We start from the raw sequence: 12247 nt of genomic DNA, 5'->3' as shown, positions 1-12247 counted from the left end.
GTACTGGCTGCACCCAAAAGAGAAGCACTGCTGTGCACGGGGTATCTCCCATTTGTCTTTTGGACACCAGCGCACATGTTTAAAAACTCACACCACACATCCAAACATCTTTGTGGACCAAGTACGCCCCGTCATGGTGACAGCACTGACCAATGGCAGCAGCCCCCCTCAGGACAATGAGCCCTGACACACCACAAAAACTGCTCAGGAACGACTCCAGGGACAGGACAGAGAACCAAAGGAGTTGAGTGGTCCTCCAAATTCCCCAGATGCCAAGCCGTTTAAGTAGGTATTAAGTAGGAGGTTTTGATGTTATGGCTGATTATGTAAAAAATCTTCACAAAATATTGAATAGCAGTTATAGACTTACATTTCTACTGATTCTACTGTCAATTAATAGTTTCTCAGGAAGACCCTACATATTATATCTCTAATCCATGTTCTATCGCATTTGATTGGAAACAGAAGAAACAAAAATGGGCAAAGGGCAGATGGTCAACAGTCTTTCATTTATGTGACAAATTAATCTAAGAAATCCTCTTACTGCTCTGCAGACAGTCAGCCAGCTCCTCCTGCTTCATTCTCCTCAGGAAGTCAAGTGTGATCTTCAGAAATGCCTCTCTGCTGCTCCTCCTCTGCTCTTCATCCTCACCGTCCAACACCTCCTCATCCTCCCTCTGACTCTCTGAGCATTCTGGGTAATCTGAACTCAGAACCTTCTGGACCTTCTTCAGCTCGTTCTTCACAAAAGTGACAATGTTCTCCTCCAGCAGCTGAAACAGAATATTATGTGAATGACAACATTTAACATCAGATCCATGTTGGACAGATTCACCACTGGTCTGTAAAGTGCAGCATGGAGATTATTGTGAACAGACTGGATGTAAAAGTAGTTGTTGTTCATGTACAGACCATAAATATGGAGTCCAGGTGTGTCTGATGCTGCTGGACAGACGGACCTCTGGGAACCTCTGAGCTCTCCTGGTCGACTCTGTGGAGGAATCATGAAGAATCAGTCACATTGTGTCTGTCCAGTCAGAGACAAACACAAGCTGAAGGTCCTTTGAGTTCAAGTGTTGATGACATCATTGAATCAGATGTTTCCTCTGACATCACAGTGTTGGTCGTACTGCTGATCCCACTGTGAATCAACAGTCAGTCAGTTTACTGGGTTGGTTCAGCAGCTTGTCTGGTTTAGTCCCTCCAGCTCTTACTGACCCGTTTAATACTGTGGACAGCAACACACAGCTAACACAAGCTAGCTGGATGCTAACACAAGCTAGCTGGATGCTAACACAAGCTAGCTGGATGCTAACTGTCCAGTGCAGATTGGTGAAGAGTTTCAATAAACTTGTATTCAATTGGGATTCCAACATTGGAGAATGACAAAAATATTCATTATGTCTTTTTGTTTTCGAAATTTTGTAACAATCACATTTTTGCTGGATATTTAATAAATATTGTGAAACAGTAAAATGTCCCCTGCTGAAAAAAAACCCAGCAGAGACCAGAACCAAAACAGAACATATGCTGCTTGTCTTGCCAGTGGCTTTTCACCAGCAAGACCAGCTTACGCTGTGTTTTGATGCTGGTCAATGTTTTTTTCAACAGGGTTCTGCCTTCAGTTCATATCATTGTCTCAAGTTTTAGAACTATATTTGAGACATAAGAATATAGATTATTTGTTGTTATATATTTTATATATAATGGGCTGATATATCAGTTATCAGCGTTTTTTACTCCTTCATATGAAGTCCGGATGGGTCGGGCCTGGGGCTGACAGATGGATGGAATTTTCATCGTCATCGCGATATGAACATGTGTGATAAAGACATCGCAAAAGGCTGGCTGACACGCAATGAATAAGAGAAATCATTGTGTTTACATCTGCCATGCATGCACCTTGAGCATGCCAACATTCAGATGGAGCTGCAGCTCGCCGTTAGCTACCCTGACATAATTAATCGGCATCAGTTTGGTGATGATTGCCAGATTATGATGGCTGAGGGAGGAGAGAGAAACCATGAAAATGTGGTCGATGAAGACCTCGCAGTGAGAAGAAACAGCACTTCAGCTATTTGGACTTAATTTGTGTTCAGGAGAGACGACGTGTTACAAAGACAGGTACCGTGTAAAACATGCCAAGCAGTTATTGCAACTTCTAGAGGAAACACAACCAACATCCATCACCACCTGCAATACAACCATAAAGACCTACACCAACAATTCAACATTAACGTTAGCCAAACCACAAATGTCTAGTAGCAGCAAATCTAAAACCTTGCCATCATCGCGAATTGCGTATATTTGTTCATTTATCATAAGTTATATCATCATTGAAATACTGAACAGTGTCATTGCACATCAGAGATTTTCCTCATATCCTGCAGGCCTAGTCGGGCCTTGTAACGTCAGATCGAACACACAGCCCTTCCTCTCCTCAGCAGCAGCTCAGAGTTCAGCAGGAGGTGAGTCACTGCTGTTTGTCCACAGGAGGAACTCTGTCCTGTCAGAGTTGTTGAGGGACGGACATGAAGAAATGTGAACTGGTCCTTTAATACTAATCCTGCTCTGAGAACATGAAGACCATCAGGACAACTGGTCAGACTGGATTTAATGAGGAGACATCACCAGAGAGCAACAGGACAACAACTTACTGTCTGTCTGAGGAAGGTTCTTGTTTGAAATTAATTATAAAATCCTTTGACTTGTCACTCCTGAAGGACACACAGCTGGGCTCAGGTCCAGGTCCAGGTCCAAGTCCTGGTCCAGGTCCAGTGGTTTTAGAGGGAGGGCCTCCCTCCTCTCTGTCCTCACACTGATTCATGCTGCTCATCTCACACACACTTTCATCTGGAGAGGAAACACAAATCATTCATCTGCACATCAGCTGAACATTAATTGACTTTTATTCATTTCAATCATGAAAATTTTAACATAAAACAATTATTTCACAACAATAAGTATAAAGTGACCTTTGAATAAGAAAAAAAAGTACAAAATGTCAGTCAACACACAGTCAACAAATAAAATGAAAACGTTAAAAACTAAGATGAGCTGCAGAATTACACAGCGCAGCTCCTGATTGGTCAAACAGTTTCTGCAGCAGCTGATAATATCTTTTGCTCACAAGTTGATTGAAAACAAAGACAGACTACTGTTTTATTATTATTATTATTATCATTATTATTATCATTATTATTATTATTATCAATAGACAACCAATACTTTGCTAGTGTGCTTCTGTTATTACATCTCATGATGATTTTACCTGCATGTGATAAATCAACTGCATTCATTTTGAGTTCAGGGAGAAAAATGTCTCGACATCGAGTCTAAAAAAGGCCCCAAAAAATATTTCTTGTGTCTATGAAAATATCGGATGTGATCCAATAAAATATGAATGCTGAAGTCTGAACTTCCAACATGTTTGTTATGTAGTGAATCTTTTACAGATTCTGCTCAACATCTTACTAAGATACAAAGAGCAGCGATCAGAGTTTTACCTCATGTGTCACTACTAAATGTGTTACAAGCTCAACAATACAATACAATATATATAATATATGATATAGACCTATGTCACAGACATTACACTTGTGCTTCACCTATGTGACGTAGCTGAGGTCACATGACGTAACACACCATGGGGTAATAATATGAATAAAGAGAAGAAATTAAGCTTCTACAGTGAAACTCTAGATACTCAAAGATGTTTAACCAAGTTAGTTAAACTGTCGTCAGTCTGTGTTGGCTGTGTTTCAGTTAGTAAGCAGATATCGGCACAAAATGGCGGATATTCTTAACAGCAGCTGTTTCTCCTCCGTCGTCTCGAGTTTAAACTTAAACGAGTTCGTCGAGAAATAAACAACCGAACTTCAGTTTTTGTTCTGTTTCCGGTGTAACAATGAAAAGTAGAGCTTGTGTTAGCGAGTCCAACATGTCAGATTCATTACATTACCTTCAGCTGGAGGTTCAGACGGAGAAAACTATCTGCGACACACCTGTAAGAGAAAGAGAAAGTAAACTGTGAGGAGGAAACAGCCAGAGAGGCGTGTTCAGACTGGGAGTCTGTCTTCCTGTTAGACTGAGGGCGCTGCAGCACGACCCACAACCAGCTGACACATGCCGAATTTACAAGAAGGCCCAAATAATGAAGAGTCAGTCTCAAACAGCGTTTCAGGAGCTTATAAAGTGTCTCCTGACTCAAAAACTCTCTAAACGGAGAGATTTCATAAGGGAGTCTGGGGGTTGTCTCTCCCTCTTCACATTATTGTGATTGTAATAGGTTGGCATTGGTGTTTGAGCTGCCCAGGAATTGAACCCACAACCTCAGACCTGCTGACCAGACCACTATCAGCCTGAGCTCCTGGATCTGACTGATGCTCTTTGTTTCTGTCACATTTCTGAACGTCGACCCTCAAATTTCAATCAAGAATCAAACCCACGACCTCAAAACTTGCAGCCCTGGTTTCTCTTGCTGAGCCAACAGGAGGATGAGAACAAAGAGTCTCTCAGAGGTGTTCACTCCTTCTTCTGAGCAGCAACTTTATAAAGAGTCAGGAATCAAACCCACAACCTCCAGACCAGCTCATCAGAGACCTGAAGGTCCTGCTCTGAGTTTTTGACGCTTTCATCTGAAGATGCGTCTTCAAAACTCAGACTGACTGCAGGACTGAACTCACAGTGTCAGAACTTCCTGACAGTCGTCCAGCACACTGAGCTACCTGCTGCAGGTGTATCACACTCAACTTTAGTGTGTGTGTTGTGTTGTGCTTTATTTCTTCAAACTGTGTTTGTGCAATTTTGTGTTTGTTTGGGTTTTTTTGCTCAATTTATTTATTTATTAATTTCTTTGCTGTACTTTGGACAATGTTGCACAGCATTAAATGGTTAAATAGAAACATTTGCCTTGACCTGATTTTCATTATTGTCACACTTTGTTTACAACTATGTTTACCAGATCCAATGAACATGATCCAGTCAAACACAATCACAGTTTCTCTTTAATATTTTGATGCAATGTAAGAACCAAAATAACCTGTTTTGGTGATAAGTGACCCAAAGTGACCCAATGTCCATAAACCAAAGCGCTGTTGGCTCAGTTGGTAGAGCAGGTGTACCGTGTACAGAGTCTTCTGGGTTCGACTCCAGGCCTGGGACCCTCTGCTGCGTCACCGCCTTTGTTTCCTGTTACATCTTCAATTAATCTATTAACAAAGCAACATAAAGGCCAAACAAATACTTTACATACAAAATCAAACCTGCAGTTACTGAGACTTTCCTCAGATTAAAACGCTTTGTGTGAAAATAACCTGCTCTGCTGCATTTACACTCTAACAACACGCTGCTTACGTGTCAATGGTCGTCTTGTCAATAAAGCTCGTTTGAATCGAGTCGAGTCCGTTTGCCCAATCAGAAGTTGAGACGTCACACTTCCGGTCTGTCTCGTATGGCCCCAGTCAGCTAGCAGCTCTCTGTTTGTCCACCGACATGCTGACGGTTAAACGCTTCGTGTGAGCAGCAGATAAATAAAGTAAGTGCTTCATTCATCTGTTCCATGTTTTCACCGGCTGTCTGGATACTTCGCATGTCGCTCCAGCGACAGTAACCGAGCTAACACTGCTGTCCGTGTGGCTAACTAACAGCTAGCTGCCATTAGCTTGTTAGCTCCGCTGTGTTGTGCCGTGAACAAACCGTTTCAGTGAAGAATGATGGCACTCGGAGTGAAATGAAGCGTTTACGTGAACATTTGGACTCACATAATGTTAAATTGAGGGTCAAGAACGCTTCAAATCAGGGTATTTGACGAGCGTTTTCCATGCTAGCTTAGCAACGCTAGCTAATGAGCACTGATTGAAAGTAACTGAGTGCAGCTGTGCAGCAAGTCTGCATTTAATCAGGTACAAATTAAACTCGTTTGTGTCTAAATCTCAAACAGCCAGTGACGAAATAAACCAGGTTTGATTTCCTCAGGTTCGTTCTTAGGTCCCATATTCTGCTACTTTATAGTTCCACTCTGCCTGTACATTTGATTTAAACACACATAAGTAGGCGAGAGTTGGACTGAAAGTTTATAATTGAGACAGTTGAGTCAAGCAGCTCTTTGTGTGAACTAGTTTTCCTGCTGCTTTATGACTGAACATGTAACACTTGTGTTAAACTTGTCGTGTTCTGCTTTCAGATTCCCTCTATGGCTTCTGGAGCGGGTCCGAGAGCGACGGGCACAGCCGGCAGCCGCTTCCAGCACCGGGAGCGGGTCGCTTCACCCGACCAGATGAGGTCCGTTCTTTTTGCTGTTCCAGTCTCATCCCTCAGAGGGAAGTGAGACTGTGAGAAACATCAGATCCAACTGCAGCCAACACTGTTAGTCACTGTCAGTTTGTCTGCAGATGCTCATTTTGGCCACTTTTTAGAAGTGAAGTGTTTGTGCTTAGCTTTAGCATCCAGTGCTAGTACCTGTCTGATATCATGAAATAAACACACCATGTTTGATTCAGTTTTTATTGAGCCACAATGTTGAAATGTGTAGTTTTATCCTTTTGTCTAATGCATTTCATGGGAATGAGAGAAATTGGCTTATTTATTTGATCCAAAAATATTATAGCATTTAAGAGTTGATGTGTTAATTGTTTAATGACAAAGTGAAATAAAGGTCACAGCTGACAAAGAACATGCAGTCAAATGAAGTTTACTGTTGTCTGTAGTGAAAACAACTCATGAATACAGAATTGGAGACAAACACAGGAAACAAATTCAGACTTGTAGTGAATTTATTGAAATATGTTACAAATACCAAATAACTTCCACACACATTAACATGCTTGAAAAATGTAGAATATGTGTAGAAGAAAACACAGCAGCCTTTCACAATAAAATGTAGTTCAGCTGTTTGAACTCGTCATCTTCTACAGGAACTGAGACCAAGATGGAAAAAGTCTGTTTTCTTTGTTCACTTTCAATATGTCAACTATTAATGCATTTCCAAGTACAACACTGTTCTACTTGGAAATGCATTAATAGTTGACATATTGAAAGTGAACAAAGAAAACAGACTTTTTCCATCTTGGTCTCAGTTCCTGTAGAAGACGACGAGTTCAAACAGCTGAACTACATTTTATTGTGAAAGGCTGCTGTGTTATCTTCTACACATATTCTACATTTTTCAAGCATGTTTGAATGTTAGTGTTTAATGTGTATGGAAGTTATTTGGTGTAAAAGACATGACGGTGAGTTCCCTCTCAGGATCTGACGCACCTGGAAGAAGAAGAAACAAAGTTAAAGTCGACTGTTGCAATAAGAATCTGACAGATAACAAAGTTAGTTCCTCATCACAGGATGGTTTTCAAAGGCCTCGTCTGTTCTCACCTGCTACCTTTTCACCAGCGAGTCCTTCAGGCCTCGTCAGCTGGACGGCAGCTGGTTTTAAAGTTCCTGGTCCCGGGGTCGGCCCCTCTTCTCATGGTGCAGGGCTGCGTTTCCTCTGAACGTCTGAAACAAATCAAATGCAGACAGAATCAGACAGAAACACTACAGGCTGTAGAAAGTGACACGAGCCAGCTGAGCCTGGTGTCCCACGTACCTGCTGATGGTTATCGCTGTGCAGCTGCTCGCCTGGCAGATCTACTACAGCAAGAAGCTGCTGGACCAGAGGTTCACCTGCACACAGGACCAGAAGAAGAAATCAGCTCATCTCAGCTTCTGTGAGGACAAAGAGGAGCGACTCCTGTTGTGGAGTAAAAACTCTCCCTATACGGTGAGGCAGTATTATTGTGGAATAAAGCTCACGTGCAGTCAAACGTGGTTTACAACTAGAGTCGACTGTCCAGGTGACGTCTGCTGTGAACAGCAACTCATGAATATATAATGTGGAGCAAACTGTTGGAGGGGCAGATAAACTAACCCACCACAGATGATCTGTTAGAGTCAAAAGTTCAGGACTTCAGGTTCTGTTCACTTATTTTATTGAAGGTTGAGCGTGATGATTTGGAAACGGTTCATTAGGTTTCCTATAAAAAGAAAAAACAGAAATAATTAGTAACAAACTCAAACTTGTTACTTTACAAAGGAAATTCATGACTGTAAATTCTACTCTGATTTAACCAACGTGCTCTTTAGCAACACTGGAAGTGCATCAGAAGCGACAGTCGACCATAATGATCATTAAATAGAGACCCAGTGGACCAACAGCCCAACAGATGTGATCCACAAGCCAACAGCAGCTCCCAGAATGTGTCCAAACCTAAAGTAGCATCACGTCCACCAACACCAAGTCATGACATCACTCACCTGAGCAGGTACGCACGCCACACTGAGGAACCAAAGACTGACTGTGTGGCAGCAGCTCAGCTTTATAGGCTGCAGGCGGCTTGATTGGCTGCTGCAGCGGCCGGCCCCCGGAACGTTCCATTTCTGTGGGGGAGTCTGATTCTCTCTGAACAACTGGAGTTCCAACGCCTCAATTCACTGATTCAAACAATCAGTCAGTCAAAGCTTTATTGTCATGCAGTTTCTCCAGGATCAACAAGACAAACACAAACACACAGTCAGAGCTGAATGCTGCTGTCCACCTGTCTGATCAGCAGCTCAGGTGGACACTCTACAGCTCACAGTTTGATCTCAGGACGCTCGCTGGCTTTTGAAGTCCAGCGCTTAGAAATGAAACCTTGAAAGCGCTCAGAGAAGAGACGTGTCCAGTAAAAGTGTGTGAAGAGCCGGACTCTTTCTGAAGCTGCTGCTCAGAAGAAGGAGTGGAAACCTCTGACAGACTCTTTGCTTGTTGCTTCCTGTGAGCTCAGCAGGTGAAACCAGGGCTGGAGGGGGTCGAGTCCCCTCCCGAGGTTCCTCACAGGTGGAAGCAGGGGGTTATGGGACAATTGTCCACATTGTTTGCTTGCTGATTCTGAGAGAAAATGGACAGATGTTGGACTTGGAGCAGAGTCTCCTGCCACCTGAACAATGCTGTGACCCTGGACCGCACGCTACAAACATTTTATACATGTGAATGTCGTAATGCTTCATCATTTATCCTGAAATGGTTTTATTCAAAAACCCACGTTGCAACAGGAGCAAACATGCTGGCAGTCTGGAACAGGATCAGCTCCCTGGACAACCTGGACTCAGGAAACACACCTGCAGCCAATCACACAGAGGGTCACTGAAACAGAAACATGTATGAGGGTCGTAACAAACCCCCCGTTAAAACTACTGACAACAACTCAGCAGGAAGACCAGGAATCTCAGGATTACCAGCAAAAATAACAAAGGCTCAATAATAAAGTGGCAAAGTGTTGAAAACGCCCGACAGCTTTGTGGTCAGGGACGACTACAGGAACTGGGAGGAGCCGCCCTGAAACTCTGACTTCCAATCAGCTCCCTGGACAACCTGAAGTCCCTCACACACACCTGCAGCCAATCACACAGAGGCTTGTTGGAACACAGACCAACAATAGAAAAAGTGAATAAATGCACCTTCATTCATTCTTCAGATGACTGAGATGTGAACACTGTGACCTGCACAAGTTCAGAGCTTCTCCAGCAGAGCCCCAATATAACTCAGTGGGATGAACTCTTAGAAGTCTACACTTTGTTTTCAAAGCCTTTCAGAGCGGTGTGCCGTTTAGCTCAGTTGGTAGAGCAGGCGGCTCATGTACAGAGGCTGCGGGTTCGAGTCCCGGTATGGCTCCTCCTGTCTGTCAGACCAAAGGTTGAATTTTCCACGTCTGCTCCTCTTCACAGAGTCAAATAGAACAAATCAAACATCCTGATGTCTCCGACTGCCAGCCAGATACTGAACCCACCGTACTACAGGGTTCACTTCACATTTGGACCTCTTCTCTGGACGCTGCTGACTTTCAGCTTTTTAATCGGACTATTATAATAATTGAAGCCAAAGAAGACTCGAACCCGCAACCTCCGGACTACTAACCAGGCTTCTATCACACTGAGCTAACAGATCTGACTGCTGCTCTTTGTTTCTGTCACATTTCACTGTTTTCACCCACGACCTGAAAACCTGCAGCCCTGGTTTCACCTGCTGAGCTCACAGGAGGACGAGAGCAAAGAGTGCAGTGTGTGTGTGCAGCCACCAGAGGGCGCTCTGCCCCTGCAGATATGTGTTGGGTCTGTTGGTGCTCTGCAGAGAGACAGCATGGAGCAGGAGGAGCTGCCCAAACCAACGAAGAAGAAGCTGGAGGAGGAGGAGGACACACTGGAATGTGTTTTGGTTTTTTTTTTTTCAATGAAAGTTTTTATTTAACATTTGCAAAAAGTACATTCAGACAGAACAGGGACTGAGTGACAGACATATAAAAAGGATTTTAAAAAACTGCATCAAGGAGAAAAATATTGGTGTGTTTTTCTGGGATCTTGTGAGAAAGTGAAGTATTGAATATCAGTATTGAGGTGAATTAAAGGAAGATGTCAACCAAAGTGGAGAATTAGTAGAAATGGCGGCTTGGTTTGTAATTAAAGGAGCGAGAGGCGGCTCAGACCCGGTGTCAACATCTGTCACCTCCTGCTGAACACCAACATCACTCGGACACACAGGAAAACATTCTTCATGTAGAACAGCTGCTGAATTATCAACAAGGGCCAAATAATGCAGAAGGAGTCAGAGACAGAGTTTCATAATGTTTATAAAGATTGTTTTATCTCAACAACTCACTAAATCTAGTATTTTTTAAAGGGAGTCTGGTGACAGAGAAGTCGTCTATATTGTTCATGTTTAGTGTCTTTGTAACACGTCACATGTTCAGATCAGTAACACGCTGAATGAAATCTTCAGCTGATCTTCTGTGTTTGTCAGTCGAGCTGCTTCTTGTGAATTCCTGTTGAACAAGTTTACATTCACTCACAGTTACTTTCTAAAGTAATCGATTACTTGTTGGTCTTCAGATGTCGTGTTTTGTCTGAGTGTTCAAACGTTCACATTCATTTTACAACAGAAACACTGAGGACTTTAACTTCTCACTGTGCAGTAAGTCCTGATGTCACAGTGATGTCACAGTGATGTCACAGTGTGGCGTCTGTAGAATAATGACATCATCCTCTTACAGACTGGTTCAGTATAAACCTCACTGTCTCTGCAACACGTCGTCAAACTGTTGTAAATGATTGTTAACGACCACAGGAAGCATCTAAAATGTGTCGGGACAATCTGACCAGGTTCTGGAGGTCCACATGTCAAATCAACACACTACATGTCACTTCATGTGTTCTGGTTCCTTTAATATAGCATGAAAACAATATGAATTATTTACAGTTTCCACACTGACAGACAACATGATGAGGACACAAGTAGACTTTTATATTCAGCTACTTCAGCAGAGGAGAAACATTTCAGTGACGCTGTGCGACATCTTTCAGTCTGATTATAAACTCGTCAGCTGATCGTTTCACTAACAAAGTCACATTTAAACAAAAAGGAACAATTTGTACAAGTTTTGGACTCTTTGCTCTGAACATCAACGTTCAGAAGCATCAAACATGAGCTCAAATCTCTTCAGCGCTTGTTTAAAAACTTCATCAGGACAGTTTAGTTTGTGATCTCTGAAAGTGTTTCAGTATTTCATCCGGCTCTCAGACTTCCAAACATCTTCAGCCAACCGGCTCAGACAGAGAAAGACTTTTCTCACAGCTGTTTAGTTTGACGGACCAGATTCAAATCCAACAAACGTCCTGAAAATACAGCCGGACTTCAACAGCCACAAAACACTGAGAGAAACACAATGATTGTCATTCAAATGTGTTTTCTTCTCATATAATAATCAGACAGAAATGAAGAGATGTTGTGCAGTTTATGACTCTGTCACTACGGACATAATTACATGTGTTAACCAACACCATCAAACTTTTAGTTTCATCATTACAAACACATGAAACAAGTCAGAGTGTTTCAGGTGGAGTGTCGAGTACATTTGATCAGATTTTACTGTCCATTTACAACTTTGTTCACAATGATTCTTTACAATTAAAGTTGCAGACGAGTCGATGTTTTCTGTTTCTTACATTTCACTGATAGTTGTGGATTTTATTGGAACAAGAGCCAGAATTCAAAACAACACATGACAGAAAGTACAAGTCAACGCAATTTCCACAATTTAATGGAAGAAGTTTCAAATGTAACTGAAGAATCTTTTCAATCAGTTTGAATCATTTTGTACAAAGTTGATGATGAATTTATTACAAGAAGCTGAAAGATTGATGTGACTGTGATCCTGTACAGACTCAACTGTTCAGCACTGAC

General features: G+C 42.3%; 1 protein-coding gene and 2 long non-coding RNA genes across 8 annotated transcripts in view; 1 reads left to right on the top strand and 2 right to left on the bottom strand.

Moving 5' to 3' along the window:
• The window catches only part of LOC119015202 (NACHT, LRR and PYD domains-containing protein 3-like), a 35194-nt gene that overhangs the window by 7429 nt on the left and 15518 nt on the right, over window positions 1-12247 (bottom strand). The window contains exons 2-4 of one of the 3 annotated variants that reach the window (XM_037090993.1): window positions 2658-2776; window positions 913-991; window positions 545-773 (exon numbers count right to left, since the gene is read on the bottom strand). The exons of 1 other annotated variant lie outside the window; for it this stretch is intronic. In XM_037090993.1, coding sequence (XP_036946888.1) covers window positions 545-773; window positions 913-991; window positions 2658-2776 — 427 coding nt within the window. Of the gene's footprint in view, window positions 1-544; window positions 774-912; window positions 992-2657; window positions 2854-12247 lie in introns of those variants that run through there. One more of the 3 variants, XM_037090994.1, reaches the window with a different exon arrangement.
• Window positions 5387-6673, top strand: LOC119015309. Its single transcript, XR_005073277.1, has 2 exons — window positions 5387-5536; window positions 6185-6673. It is a non-coding gene; the product is annotated as an uncharacterized LOC119015309 (long non-coding RNA).
• LOC119015298 lies at window positions 7171-8335 on the bottom strand. Of its 4 annotated transcripts, none has more exons than XR_005073256.1 (5): window positions 8290-8335; window positions 7908-8009; window positions 7583-7659; window positions 7369-7491; window positions 7171-7257 (listed from the first exon to the last, which is right to left on the bottom strand). It is a non-coding gene; the product is annotated as an uncharacterized LOC119015298 (long non-coding RNA). The 4 variants fall into 4 exon arrangements; XR_005073257.1 differs by having other exon boundaries at window positions 7904-8009; window positions 8290-8312; XR_005073259.1 differs by having other exon boundaries at window positions 7583-7701; window positions 7789-8009; window positions 8290-8304.

Source organism: Acanthopagrus latus, chromosome 24 (genome assembly GCF_904848185.1).
Source record: "Acanthopagrus latus isolate v.2019 chromosome 24, fAcaLat1.1, whole genome shotgun sequence".
NCBI classification, from domain to species: Eukaryota; Metazoa; Chordata; class Actinopteri; order Spariformes; family Sparidae; genus Acanthopagrus; species Acanthopagrus latus.
The sequence above is the reverse complement of the archived record's forward strand: the minus strand, read 5'-3'. Positions and strand labels throughout refer to the sequence as shown.